The sequence below is a fragment of the Mixophyes fleayi genome, chromosome 3, assembly GCF_038048845.1.
Source record: "Mixophyes fleayi isolate aMixFle1 chromosome 3, aMixFle1.hap1, whole genome shotgun sequence".
Taxonomy (NCBI): domain Eukaryota; kingdom Metazoa; phylum Chordata; class Amphibia; order Anura; family Limnodynastidae; genus Mixophyes; species Mixophyes fleayi.
In genome coordinates this window covers 173,559,352-173,575,294 of record NC_134404.1, presented here as the reverse complement: position 1 = coordinate 173,575,294, position 15,943 = coordinate 173,559,352, and the positions used below count along the sequence as shown (strand labels likewise).

Below are 15,943 nucleotides of genomic sequence, written 5' to 3'. Positions count from 1 at the left end.
GATACTCCAGGAAACAGAATATATGTTGTTGTTATTATTATTATTATTATTATTATTATTATTATTATTATTATTAGTACCATTTACTTATAAAGCCAAAGCATAGTCCACAGTGCTTTATAATTGGAAACAAACACAGTTATAAAACGAGACTGAGTATCACATAACAATGAGGTAAGAGAGTCCAGCTCGCAATATTACAATCAAAGGGGAAATAGGAGTTTAATAATGGAGGCTGAATGCCACAGTTGGCGAATTGGTCTAGCCAGATTGAAATGGGAAGAAGTGCTTAGAAGTGTATCAGTGTTGGTTTGGGCGCAAACTGTTTTTTTGAGTATAGAAGTGAATACTTTTAAATTTTGTGTGCACTATGCAGATGGTTGGATATAATTTAGTCTGTTCCGAGAGCTTAAGATGTCAGTTGGAAATTTAGTAAGCTTGACTGAAGGTGAGGTGTGTTTTCAGGGAATGATTGAAGGTTTGGATCAGTAAAGCCTGAAAAAGTTCTGTAACTGGGAATGTGAGCAAGTAATGAGTAAGTAGAGATTATGGGCAGAACAGAGGGACAGGGTTAAAAGGTATTTTGAGACAAGTAAAAAGATGTATTTTGGTGCAGTTTTCTTAATTTCTATTTATGTTACTAGAAGTATTTTATATTGTAAATTTTGTAAAGTACACGGACTGGCAGAGTGGAGCAACAGTAGAAGAATGTTTGAAATGTGAAATTCTGGTTAGTGAAGACCAGTAATAAGGAATTGCAATAGTCACTGTTGTTCATGTATTGAAGTTTTGCACGATCACATGTGAGGTATTTAAATGTTCTGGGGATCTTTCTTAAATGCATGTGAAAGTATATGGGGAAGGGGGGGAACACGGTTTTGAGGAAAGATGACACCTACATAATAAGCTTGAGGGGTGCAGTTTATTGTTGTCTTGAAATACAGTAGTCATATAAGTAGATTCTCCTGGCTGGTGGAAAGATTTATGACTCGGTTTTTGGAAGATTAAGGTGGTAAAATGGCATTCACAATGAAATATCAGGAAGACATTCAATAATACAGGAATACCCGATGAAAGATCTGGAGGTGATACATTTGAGTGTCATCTGAAACTCAAAGGACCTCATTAGTTTACTAAGTAAAGTGGTATGGATAGAGTAGAGGGCCTCGGACTGAGTTGTGTTATAGAGGAAAAAAGAGAACAGATGGATCCAAATAAACTAATACTGAAAGAATGGTTTCACAGGTAGGATGAGAACCAGAAAGAGACAGTGTTCTGAGGACCTAAGGAATGCATATATGAGAGTTGAGTAGTCAACATAATTAAATGCAGCACAGAGGTTAAGAAGAATTAGAAGTAAGCAGTGGCCTTTAATTTAACAGTGATGAAATCACTGACCACCTTAGTCATTGTAGTCTCTGTTGCATATGGAAGCCCGACTGTAGAGTATCCATTAGGTTGTGTGAGAAAAGGAAGTATGTGACGAGTGTATTCAAGAAGTTGAATTTTGGGTCAGTTTGGGTCAGATTATTTTTTTTTAGAATAGGACATGCTTGAATAAATATGGACATATACAAGTGGAGAAGAGGAGATTAGAGATATTAGTTATAAATGGGTGAGTATAAGAGATAGATAAGTGATTTATGATGGGTTGAGAGAAGAGGTAGTAGAGTGGAACAAGAAGAAGAGGGTGGATACTTCATACTTCATTTTGTATGGGACCAAATGATGAGAAGTGGCCAGAGGGTGCGGGAAAGGAATTGAGCAGGTTGTTGATTGGGCAGTGATGGAGGTCAAGGAGTTTCATATGGGAGGGTTAAGTAGTGATTTAAATGTATTAATAGGTATTTGGTTTTAGAAAACTGAGCACAGGTGAGAAATTGGAAATGTATTTGTTTGACAATGTCCATTTTGGCAGCAGCAATAAATAGCTACATATAGAGGAGGAAGTCATCCGAAATACAAGATTTTCTTCATTGACCTTCTACTTTGTGGGACAGTTTTTAAAAGCAGCTTATTTCCTTTGTGTGTCACTGCTGAGACACAGATGTTTAAATTTAAATCGTTTCCCAGAACACATATTCAGACTATAATTGTTTAGCAGTAAGCAAGTTATCCTAAGAACAACTCTATTTAGATAAATCCTACAGGTGAAAACAGTTAATCTCATTTAGTGATTTAATACATAATTGAACACAAGCTTAAAAAACAAAAGCACTTTGTCAGTGGCACAAAGATATTAAATATCAGTTCAATATCAAATGACAGGATGCAGTGCTTAACGACAGTGGGACAGGATCTATAAATTATACAGTGTGTATATAATTTTCTGAAATCTGTGATAAGAGAATTTCACAACAAGAAGTCTTATGAGATTTTGTGACTGCACGAAATGTCCTTTGTTTATTGTCTGTCAAAGCAAACCTTGGGCCTGATACAAACAGCTTCATTGTGATGGCTCCGTGAGGTACACCTCAAGTAACATTCATAGCGTTCACAAGCACAGTCTTACTGATACATAGAAATCAAATGCATTTTTATTGTATTCCTTAGTAAAAATTTATGAACAGTAAAGGTATGGCAATAAATCGTGTTTATTGTCGTTGATAGTACATGTTTATGGCTGCTTTAGCAAAAGACACAACAAATTGCTTAATACATTGTGATTTAGTTTAATTAAAGTAATCATACAGTGTGTTTTGTAATAAAATATGTTTAAAGACCGCAGATAGCTCTTTGGAGAAAGTATAATAAAACTATAATAATAATAATACAATAATGTTTACATGTCACTTACACAGTTGCTTTAAGTGTACATTGCCTCTACAGCCATATATGTACATTTAGCATAATTTATTTCTAAAATACATCCTCTGCTAGAAAAAAATTATCCATATTACGGTGTTGAAAATGTATTCCTATATCAAATAAATTAGCTGCCTAACCTCCAGTGCATATAACAAGAGACTGACAGTGTCAGAATGTGTAACTTGCAGGGCAATCAGGAGCTCTACACTCCACAGGCATCAGAATACAAATGGCAATATACCAGCCAGTGTCCACCTCATACCAGGGAAGTAATTTGTTTCTCCATTTACTGAGATACAAAATCATGAGATAGGTATAAAGGGTCCACATATTACCTTCAGTCGGTTCTTAGATGAGCTGATCTCGATGTGTGCATATCTAGTTGTATCTAAATGTTTTCTATATCTAGGAAAGTTGGTTTACTGTATAATCTCTGTAAAATATGTGAGCATACATTCTTGTGCACATAAGTTAATTAATTTAATATGGCCGCTGCATATTGCCTAGTAGGCTCAGTGTTACATGATTATATGATATATTATATGATTATCATAGAAAACAATTGTGATGTAGGTGCAATGGGGGACATGACACATTATTGTGTGTATGTACTTTTAAAGCTACAGCACATTGTGCAATGAAAGCAGTTTGATGTAACCTGATATTAATTATCCCTTGTTGGTGGCCATTTTTGCTCCAATTGTCGACATGGACACATCTCAGGGTTTGATGACTAAACAACCTACTATCCCAATCAAAGATTGTTCTGGTTCAATAGTATTGTTATCATTCATAAAATACAATTTAATGAGTTGATGGCTGCACACATACAGATTGCATGCTTGATAAAAACTAGACCATGCTACTTGGGCCCTACTTAATCTGATTGTGATTGTCCCACCACATTTGTTTCCACTCTGATTTTCTGTTATTTAGCAATCAGGCCAACTAACATTATCTATGTGTGGCCAGCATTAGTCAAGTAGCGAGTGTTAATTGGTTTCAGACTCAAAAGGAAACATTCTTAATGCATTCTAAAAAACGTCATCAGTTAATTAGTTATTTCATACATAAAAAGTTGCCTGCTGCTAAAGGTATGTTTGGCAACAATGACACAAATGACATAAATAAAGAGAGAGTGATTACAAAGGGAGATAACTGTATATTAAGAAAATAGCTTTTTGTGTCTATATTCTAAAGCATATATTAAAGCTCAATTAGTTTCATTGAGAGGGGGAAATCTAATGTTATTAACAGAAGTGTACTGCATTGACTGTCATTAACTCAAATTATTGTATGCTCATAAGTGCTATTTTATTATGATACATATTTAAAAGCTCACAACCTGCCTTTATACATCTCTCAGAACAAACAAGTCTATACCTCTTCATAACAATTACTCCAAAATTCCTCTTCTTTACTACCCTGGTCTGCTTAAATGGAGGACCACTGGTTCCTTCTCCAACTGGCAATGGTTGCTGTGATTTCCATAAGCACTTTGCTTACCAGATTGTGAATGGCTAAGTTTCAATGATTTATAATCAAAGAAAATTATTGAGATATTCATTCAGTGACTATATACTGAAGCAAAGTTACAGTGTAGGAGAAGGAGTTGGAGGACAAATGTGTTCTTTCCTGCAGATGAAACTGACAGTGTTGCTGTTCTACAAGTTGGGTGTCTTCCACTGCCTGCTTTAACTTAGTATATACACCGCCTTTCTTACTTTACAAACTGAGCACATCTTACACCATTTCTCCTCCATCTGTTCCCAAAACAAGGACTGTAAGCCAATGCGTTCGGAGTGGCAACAGTTTCAGGGGTGCACGGAGGATTTGTCAGGGGGGGTTTCCTCCGCCCCCGGAAAAAATAAATAAATCTAGAGACCTGCCGCGCATGCGCGGCAGCACTGTAGTATACAGCAGCCGCAGCGCTGTCAAAGAAGCATCCGCGGCGGTGCTGTATACAATACAGCACCGCCGCGGACGCTTCTTAGACAGAGCCGCGGCTGCTGTATACTACAGTGCCGACATGTAGGGCACTTTTTAGCGGCGGGGGGGGGTTTCTTGAGACCCAGAAACCCCCCCTGCGTGCACCATTGAGTTTGGCATAGTAGTTGGCTTGTGACTGTTAATACATAATAACAAAGAGGTTCCCCACAGAATCATGGTGGAGTGGTGTGACTACCAATGAAAACTGTGGGGATGGGGTGTTCTCTGTATTGTAGCTGGAAATACAGGTTATCTGTGCAACATGTCTGCCAGTGGATGTTGTCTCTGCAGCGTGGTTGCTAATGGGGAAGAATATCATGTCTCTGCAGTGTGACAGGTGTAGGGTTTACCCAGTGGCGTAAGTGGAAATGTAGAAGTGGCGGTATGAAAATTTAGAAGTGGTGGGATGGTAAATCTAAGTGAATAGAATCTGATAGTTTTACAATGAAAGCAGTAGAAGAGGTGGTAGTATTGCAATCCACTGTATACCAGCCCACTTCGACTACTGCTTATACCACTTTACTTCCTGATTGTGACTTGCTTTTTTGAACCACTGGTGCAGAAAAGGCTCCTGATATTACAAAGCGGGATGTAACAATATTTGTCCTGGTCAACCACATTCTTTTATGTCTGTAAAAGCCCATCCTGTCATTTGTTGGTGTTAATACCCTATCTCTAATATGCTACATTTAGCTTTTATAGACATGTACATGGGTTTTCACAGCAATATGCCAATGCTTTTAGAATCAACAATTATTTGCTTGCAGTTCAAGTGTGGTTTGGACTGTTTTGAGCAGAATGCTGCACTTAATGCTGTGCAAAACACGTGAGCTATGTAAAACTGACAGATTTTTTATGCTACCTCAGAAGTGACGGCACCACTTTTAGTGGAATTCTTTTTGCTTTGTCTTTGTTTCTGCTTTTTAAAGGGAAGGCAGGTTAGTATGTACAAATAAACTAGGAACAAAAAAGTTAAAATAAATTTAGGATGTTTTCTAAATGTAATTTACTGAGAGGTTTTTACTCTTGTGGACATTTTTGATTAAAAAAAATACAATTTTTTTGCAGGTCATCAGTCAGTTCATCCAGTATGTAATATATTTGAGTTCGTTAAAGTTTCTGCAGGTCCTACATGTTGACCTATGTACACACAAAATACACAGCAAATATGCGTGTTAGAATAGACTGTACAATTCAGTTAAACATTGATTGTTGTGTCTGTTTCATTAATTCTTTTTTAAAACTAAGAAAGATATTCTACCTTTTTTTTCCCCTCTTCAAGGAGAGTTTGGAGAAGTGTGTAGTGGTCGGCTGAAGCTTCCCGGAAAGAGAGACGTAGCAGTTGCCATAAAAACACTTAAAGTTGGCTTCACAGAAAAACAAAGACGGGATTTTCTCTGTGAAGCAAGTATAATGGGCCAGTTTGACCATCCAAACGTTGTTCATTTAGAAGGAGTGGTAACACGTGGTAAGCAAATCTTACCGTTGTGGATTTGGGGTTTCGCTCACTTGAAAAGAATGTTTTCAGTCTTGCTGTAAATATTTATAATGTACAAATGAATGTTATTGAAATTACTAAACAAATATAAGGTTTCTCCTGGATTTATTTTAGACACAAATGTAATATAGCTTTTCTATGGAAAGAAAAGTAAATTTCTGCATTTAAAAGTGTCTCTTTCCTGCATCTCCATCAAATGCTGACATTGTTTCTGACTATTTATGTGTTCAAATTATTTCCATGCTCTAAACAGATGCTTAAAACTGCCTATCTCATTTCCATTTCTGCTACTCCTTAGATGGAAACTTTCAAGCAGAGCAAGGTGTTTCTTATCAAAATTGATGCAGTTTCTATTTTGGGAAGGGATTCACAATGTAATGTTTCATGTTTTTAGGAAAACCGGTAATGATTGTAATTGAATACATGGAAAATGGAGCTCTAGATGCATTTTTAAGGGTGAGTGCTAACCATATATTGTTCTAAGATGAATGTTTAGTGTTTCATAAATAGGCGTGGAATATATGTTTACGTTTACCTTCCCTTCAGCAGATTGGATTGGTATGGAATGAGAAATCTATTCCTTAAATCTAAACATTAAGCTTTGAAAAATGCTAGTGGTGCACTGTGGTTGGCAAGTGAAGAAGTACAGTCCCTTGTATGAGTTTTAGTTTTTTTCTCCCTTTATACCAGATGTGTCCCATGGTTTGTCAGGTGATATTTAATATAGGTTTTACTAAATGGCAATAATGTAATTTTCACAAGATAATAATTTTATGTGTGAATATAGAAGTAACCATCTGAAAAAGTAACAGTTTGATTTTAGGTGCAAATACATGCAGTTCAGTTTTAATATTTTACTTTTATCTCAGTTTAACAACCTAGGTTTGCCATTGACATCTATATTTAGCAGTTACATTTACTTTTGTTTACTTTCGATATGATATATTTATTATGATATATAGCAAAATAGTTATGGGTTAGGAATCCTGATGATCAGATACGTTTCCTAGATTGCCTATTGTCCTACATTTACTCACTGCATTTTGAAATGTATGTAAAATTCCTTTATATTGAGAGAGCAGTAAAACAGAATATTTATTGGTATAGAAATATATTGATTCTTAATTTTACAGTTCTCTCACTATAAAGGAGCCAAGCACATATTTTCCACTGCAGTTTAAGCGGCAACAAGCAGTACAGGGATCTTATGTAATCATCAGCATTCCAAACCCCTAAATATTTTGAATATGTACCCTAACCTTAAGTTGGAGAGGATGGCAGTGCAGTTGTGGCAGGTCCCTTCTCATTCTAGACTTATCTGCAAATGTAATGTGAGATCTAAAGGTCTGAGAGATCAAATGTAAGGTCTCTGTAGAATATCATGTTGTCATAATATAGTATAGCTGTTAACCTATTGCCTGGAAAAAAATATGTATATTTTGTTTAACTTATTCCATTCTATAATATGGTCAACTAAAATAATTAATAAAAAAACAAGAACAGATTAGAGTCCATTGGGCCCCTTTTGTGAGATCAATGCACTGAGGATTCTCATGAGAGCATTTTTGAACCACTAGATAGCATCAGCAATGTAATAACTGTTCTCATATTTTAGTGCTCTTCTAGAGGGACTTATAGAGAGTCAGTTCCAGAGCTGGGACATTATAGTGCCTGATAATTCTCATAGCCAATGGTCTTTCTTGGATTCCTAAGAGACCCAAGGAGCATGCCTGCTATCAGATTTAACATATAGAAGCCATTTCTTTCAGCATTGTGGTGAGGTCCACTAAATTTCAGTGTTATTCCCAGTAATATACAGAAATGCCCACTTGTATATACATCAGTATCATTATTGCCCAGTAATAAGCCACAAGCAGTAGTATTTCCAAAAATGTCACCAGTAGTAAACGTGGCAGATAATGTCAACATTAGTAAACATACTTAGAGGTATGGCTGTCAGCCTCACACCATTTTCATTGCTGACGTCAAATTGAAGCTAAAGGCATATACTCAATATCATGACAAATGACAAAGTGCTCTCATCCACTCATATAACCAAAGTCAGTGGAGGATAAACAAAAACATAGATAAAATACATTTCCAGCGCAGTTTTTTTTTCAGCACACAAAATCTCAAGCCCCAAGATGCAAAGGGCATATGAGGTGGCTACCACTTTGGCACCAGAAGATTATACATTTTTGCACCCACACTCACAATACATATTATTCTGTATCGGTATGCCAAATTCTCAGAGTATCATCTACACCATTTAACAAATTAAAGTTTGTCATGTGTTTAGATTTTAAATAATTAATGTTTATAACATGGATACTAGCCTCATAATCAATAACTAACTCAATAAATATATAAAATAAGCACATTTTCTGGTTGTTCAATTTTAAACTATTGATTCCCAAGGCATAAATGAAGAAAGGCAGTCGATCACAGTAATTGTATAATTGTAGGAATACAACTGTATTTCATAAAGAGAAACATCCAAAATATTAACTGACAAGTCTATTGGTAGAATTCTCTGATAATTTATAATAAGTGATGACAATAGAGCAATAATAGCCATGTTTCTAGGTTCTAGTGGTATTTCTTTAAGAAAGATGTGCAGTTTTTCTGTTATACATTCAATAGCTATGTAAAAGTATAAGCATTGTTAATGATATCTTGCATTATGATAACTTATGTGTGAATTATCATAATTGTCATGTGTAATTAATTTCCAGGATTTGTCCCTGGAAATGTTCATATATTTGAATACCGACCAACTGTACAATACAGTTATTCTTTTTTGTGTGTACAAGATATACTTTTTGATATTATCTGTTCTTAGTCTTAGGGCTAGATTTACTAAGAATCGAGTATGGTGGTGGTTTTAAACCGTCACACATCGCGGAGGGTTAAGTGGTCCCGCTTACTATAGAGCGCTTTAAAGGTGCAATTTAAAATGGATGGCGATGTGTGGTGTATTGAAAAAGACATCAAAACAACCACCTAAAAGGACAGTTTTAATACCTGCTTCTGAATGGCTTGATAGCTCATGCTGTTTGAGCTATTTTGCCATACAGAACATAAGAGAAAGCTCAATTGACATTTAAATTATTTGGGCAATCATTATTGATTAAGGGCCAACATGAATTTATTATTAACTTATGGGGGAATTTTTTCTATAATAACTGATTAACTGAATGGTGGTTAATGGTGGATATAATTATTAATGTTGCACAATTTGATATTAAATAATGCCTGGATAATATAATAATTAAATAATATATATAAAAAAAATCCCTATAAATTAATATTACATTTATCTTGCCCTTTAATCAGTAAATAATGAGTTCCCAAATAATTTAAATATCAATGTGCTTTCATGACTTCATAAAATTAGACTAAAAGCCATAAGTATTTGTAAAAAAAAAAGAAAATATGTTACCAGCAGAATACATTCAAATATATTTGTTTTTTCTTCCCATAAGTTACTATTTAAGTGTAAGGCAAACTAAGCTGTGACCATTTTCTGCTTTAGAAATGTTTGGAATGGTTTACTTCACCTCCAAAATCTAAACGCTCAGGATCTACTCAGACAATGCCTTTTGTAAAAGTCCAAACACTAAACACCCCGGGATCAAATGCACAGGTAAAAGCGCTCACAGCCATTTCCAGCATTCATAATTCTCATATGTTCATTTGCAAATGATTTGTATAGAGAAAATACATTTTCAATTCAACATCATGGAAACATACTTGTCAAAAGGATACTTGTCATTGCCATTTAGTCATATTATCCATTCTGTTGTCAATGTGGAAAGTTCAGTCTTAACTGAGCATATTTGCTTCTTGTCTTTAGAAACATGATGGGCAGTTCACAGTCATTCAGCTGGTGGGGATGCTAAGAGGAATTGCAGCAGGCATGAGATATTTGGCTGACATGGGATATGTTCATCGGGATCTTGCAGCACGCAACATTCTTGTCAACAGTAACCTTGTCTGCAAAGTGTCTGATTTTGGCTTGTCTCGAGTTGTAGAAGATGACCAAGATGCAGTATACACAACAACTGTACGTTTTGTTTTATTTATATACATTTTGATACCACTTATTGGCTCACTTATTTTTTGCAAAAAACTCATTGTAGCATAATATATAATACACATATAACTAGTTAAATATATTTAACTTCTATTATATTTCTTCTTACCTCCACTTTTATCTCCTATGCCTTTTCATATTGAACTATTTGTGTCTTCCTTTTTTTCTTTCCATGTTTGCCTGTAAATGTGTGTCTGATTGAGTTAGGTTGGCCTAAAAAAAAAATCAAGGGCAATAGTAACCTTTGAGGTCTGACTAAGGAGCAATTATAGAGAGATTACAGTTGATTGTGGTAAATGTTGCACCATAGCTAAGGATATTGTAGGGAATCTGGGCAATCTTGTGCTCTCTGGTTACTTTAGCTGTGGATAACTCAGATTGTCTTAACTGCATAATGCTCCATTCACTGCAATAAACTGTACTCCAGCTCTGTCTCCGGGAAGAGGCCTGATAGACAGACAAAGTTTAATGAACAATTCTGTGTCTGCGCTTTCATATGTCCATTTTAAATATCTGCCTTTAGTTTCCCTTTATAAGACACATATTTATTCCACAATATGTTGTGCCAAATATCACTTAGGGAGTTTATAACATAAGAATGCAATTATATTTAAATATACTTTTACTACAATAATAGTCAACTATGTTATATCTTCATGTTCTGCACCCCAAGGCCCAGTACCCACTAGCGTTAAATAGCATACTTTTAGTTCATTTTTTTAATGCTACTAAATCCTATAAACAGGTTTGAGGAAGGAACCTTTTGTTTCCAACGACCCCATACCAACTTCTACTTGCACCTGCAGTCTGGAGCAGCTGCAGCACTACTGCATAAGTTGAATGCTGTCTTGTCTATTCACTACGAGTGAAAGCAAGGGGGTTATTGAAGTGTGAAGTACAATTGCGGTGTCACTGATGCTTTTTGAACACCAGTGGGTAAAAATAAGTAACTATTAGTAATTCCTGTGATAGCAGAATCAGTTACCCCAGGCAAAGATCCTGCACAATTTGTATGTTTAGTAATTAGTATCCTTCCTTTAATTAGGGGGGAAAGATTCCAGTCAGATGGACAGCTCCGGAGGCCATCCAGTACCGCAAGTTTACATCAGCCAGTGATGCATGGAGTTATGGTATTGTAATGTGGGAAGTAATGTCCTATGGAGAAAGGCCTTACTGGGATATGTCAAATCAGGATGTAAGTTTTCATTTTTAAATGGATTAACATATTCAAGTTAACTTTATTAACTAAATATTTGGCAATGTATATAGCATGTAATTTATATTTTTTATGCACACAAACAATATAAGGATATTTTGTTTTTAGATTAAATACACCAATTGTATTTCTGTCAAATAAATCATTCTTGTGTATATTTGTTTTAGAGATCACACATCTTGAAAAAGATGTGAAAAGTTTAAGTGAAGAGACATTTTTTTGCTGAATGCAAAGTTGTTAACATCTGACAGGACTCAGTGTCAAAGATTTCATGGACTGTCAAAATATGTGCAAACAAATCCTTGGGGTTGGGAAAAAAAATAAATATTTACATTCCCCTAGATACTCAGTAAAGTTTTATATCTTTGACACCTTCCTCAAGCTCTACTGGCAAACATAAACATCTCTGACAAGAATATAAAATGATTGTAAAGCTACAGCTGCTTAACATTCAAACAGGCGAATGGGAAGTAGTGTTTATCATTTATTGTTTAGCTTGCAGAGTTAGAAGACGCTCATCTGTATTTATCCTGGAGCTGGACATAAGCTATGAAGGGATTCAATTGAAGCAGTCAATTCAAAAGTCAGCTGCTGTAGTGTTTAAAAGTTTAAATCTAAGTCAGTCGTATCTTAAGCAGTTCATCAATTGACAATCTTGACTTTCAGCTATTGTCTTTCAGCTTGCATGCTTTGACAGATGTATCTCATATTGAAACCATGTTTTCTAGCAGAACTAACAACTATACTTCCTAAGGTTACCTTTTCATAGATTGTATTTATTATGGGCAGTATTCTTCCACCTTAGACAAGTAGTCATTGGGTAAACCATTATTGAAGACAATGGGGATGATGCTGAGGCGAATGCATATGCGTTAAAAAAATAAGCTTTAAAAAAAGCCACCTCTGCAACTCTAGTGTATGCACCAGGTTTACATCAGGCATACTTACACCCACATACATTTACACCCTGGAAATTTGAGACAGTCGGAAGCTGTGGTGCCCTAGAAGACCCATTCCCTTCAACCCAGAATAAGCACAGGCACATGAAAGGGCATAACTATACATTTGTGGCCCCATAGCAAAGCTTTGTACGGGTCTTCATGTACCACCCAATGGTGAACAACGTACATATACACATGGGGCTTTGACAGGGAAAGTGGCACACCCTCAACTGTCGGCCTATAGCAGCTGCACCCCCTGCACCTTTGGTAGTTATGCCCTTAGATACATTTAAAAAAAATAGCGGACTTTGTATTGAATTCAAATGAACAGTTGCAGGACTATAAGAAAACATAAAACATTGTGGTTAGATCATGAAACAAAAAGTAGAACCCGCCCCTGCAATACTGTTGCCATAGACCAAAATATATGTGGCTTACTACATCCGGGCCTGCATGCATGCACACATAATGCATTTTGACACATACTTCTTAATGTTGATATTAATTAACATTTTATAAAATAATATATATATGACCCAAACCTGCTAATGAAAGAAATGAAACATTTAACAGCATTTAGTAGGGATAAAATAAATAATAGACAGAAAATAAGCTAGGATAAATGCAAACTGTATTCAAAGATTTATAGCCATATGCACTGTTATTTAAAATGTGTCTATATTGTGCTTCCACTAAGGGTATCTCTGTGTGCTGCCCACTTTCACTTTTTTCCTTTTGGATGCTAATGCTGCTCTCTGAATGTTGGATGATAAACTCACCCGTACAAGAATGTTTTGCATAGGCTACCATAGAAGCCTGGAAGTCACAAAATACACACTCAAGAAATTTCTTTGTTTTAGTAAAATATTTTATGCTAAAATATATCATAACCCATTTGTACTTAAATACTGCATTATTGTCACTTTGCTTCAGTCTATTTTCCATGGATTCAAAAGATTATACAATTTCCCTATTGTAGTAACATAGTATAAAGCTAAATGAGCACATTGGGTTTTTTAGCAAGGACTGATAAATTGAATATATTGAATAGAAAAACAATAATTTAATTTTCCTTAAAATATATTTTACCCAATTACCCAAATCAGCCTATATGAAGTTAACCATAAGCAAGCAAAGATGACTGAACTTTCTCTTTACCCAGGTGCTGAAGAAAGTAATTATACTGACTGGAATGTTGATTAAACTGTGATTCACTGCTGTAAATTTTGTGCAGCAGAAGGTGGTGCAGATCACATGCAGACAACAGTAAAAAGAGTTCTCACCTCTCAGATAGCTGTCATCAGACAGTAAGCACAGAAATACACCAGCTGGATTTGCACCTAACATGGATTTTAGCTAGCCAGCTTACTGGGACAGCCCAGCAGATAGAAAAACTGATTAATCAACACTTTGCAGAAAGGTCGTCATATTTATTTTTTAGAGCTGTGTACATGAAAAGATTAAATTAATTTTATTATAGTTGTTGCTAACAACTATCACAACATTACAAAAATTAAAATGACTAAGGAAACTGCTTATTTTGTTACAGTTTATTTAACATTTTATCAATCTAATATTGCTGAAAGTTGCACAAGCCTTAGTTCTTAAAAAAATTAACAATTTCACCTTCTCCATTTTCAGATAAAACTGTATAAATGTATGCATAAAAATCTATTATATTTATTATATAGTTATTTCATTTGATTGAACTATCAACATGATGGGATTTAATTGGTGCTCACCAGTCAAACCTGTTTCTCGGTTATGTGCAGGTTGAAAAAGTCTTTTGTGTTCATGTCTTCCCGCAAATCAGTTTCAGACAATCTTTCACTGCATGATATTCAGGAGCATGAATACTGCACTAGTATTTTTTACAAGTGCTTTGTAACACAATGTCAATGACATGAATTACCTATTAACATCATTTTAACCTTTTACATGTCCTTTTGATTGATTCTCTGAATGCCTTTCTACTCTGGTCTCCAGGGCTTAATGAAGTCTACAGTAGTATGTTTTAGCTTAACCACCATATTTGTAGTTAAGGATTTCTCTATTGTGAAACTATGGATCAGCACAAAAACACAGTAGGATCAAATTTAACTCTTTTTGTTATTTTAACATAGGTGTAATGACTTGAATCAATTGTTGTGGATTTCGGCATTTCCATTTATGAAAGTGCATGTCACTAGTAACTGGTACAGTTATAGACAGGTCGTACCTCTAAAATGATAATTCTGCATTAGTTGCATTTGTCGTTAACGCCTTTGCTGTTAAGAATGCTGAAGACAAGGCCAACTGTTCTGTGACAGATGGTTTTGGTTTTTTTCTTATTTACTGGACAATAGATGATTTATGTGATTTTGCATGTGATGACATCACAAAATGTGAATGTGTTAAAGTAATGGATTTTGAATGGCAGGGATCAAAGCTCAGTAATAAGCCAGGTTATGTACATTCCTGTACTTTCACTGCAGCAAGTTAGCTTGATTTTAGTTCTGACTTTTAATTATACAATTTACACTAAACACACAAAAAACGATTTGAGTACTGGTTTTGTGGTGACCCCAAGGAAATATCAAAATATTTAATAAATTCTTAATCATTTATGTATGCTATAAATGCTAGGAAGCACTGAGGGATTTTTGAATCAAAGTGTAACAATAAGGACTGGCAGACATATATACAGGAAGAAATATTGCATTAAAATGTGTTTTTCTTTTTAAGGTTATAAAAGCGATTGAGGAGGGTTATCGGTTACCAGCACCAATGGATTGCCCTGCGGGTCTGCATCAGCTAATGTTAGATTGTTGGCAAAAGGAGCGTGGAGAAAGACCCAAGTTTGAACAGATTGTTGGTATTCTAGACAAAATGATCCGGAACCCCAACAGCTTGAAAACTCCGATGGGAACTTGCAACAGGTAAGAGTCCTCTCTACTGTATAACTACTTTTGTTAAATTTAAATTTTAGATACTATAAACTACATTTATATTCATATATACATGTGAAAACCAAGTTCCAATAGACGATTGAATTTTAGGTTTAATGTTTTCTTGTTCATATGGCCAATTTGCTTAAGGTTAACCCTTGATTTTGGGATCTTTCTGGCAACTAGATTCTAAAAGTTTTTGTTTTAATTTTATTTTTAAACTTAATTATGTTTTTAAAAGGGGAAAACTACAAGAACTTTTTGTTTTATATACTTTTCACGGGTCTCAAAATGATTTCATCCTTTGGGATTGTTTGAGTTATCCAGAGTTATATGAAGTTAAGAAAGTGTTTTTGCACCAATCTTATATACTACAAGTTAACCCGTGCATGATACTCATGCATTCTAGTCAAATCAAGCTACTTAAGGTGTTAAAAAAGTTCTTGTCATGCATTTGGGGCTAGGCCA

The 15,943-nt window shown here is 35.1% G+C and overlaps 1 protein-coding gene across 4 annotated transcripts in view; it reads left to right on the top strand.

Annotated features, from left to right (window-relative positions):
• Positions 1–15,943, top strand: part of EPHA7 (EPH receptor A7) — a 136,500-nt gene that overhangs the window by 112,539 nt on the left and 8,018 nt on the right. For 2 of the 4 annotated variants that reach the window (XM_075202790.1, XM_075202789.1), the window contains exons 11-16: positions 6,080–6,265; positions 6,690–6,751; positions 9,831–9,941; positions 10,152–10,361; positions 11,437–11,586; positions 15,273–15,466. In XM_075202790.1, the coding sequence (XP_075058891.1) occupies positions 6,080–6,265; positions 6,690–6,751; positions 9,831–9,941; positions 10,152–10,361; positions 11,437–11,586; positions 15,273–15,466 (913 nt within the window). The remainder of the gene's footprint in view (positions 1–6,079; positions 6,266–6,689; positions 6,752–9,830; positions 9,942–10,151; positions 10,362–11,436; positions 11,587–15,272; positions 15,467–15,943) is intronic. The other 2 variants (XM_075202792.1, XM_075202791.1) reach the window with 1 other exon arrangement.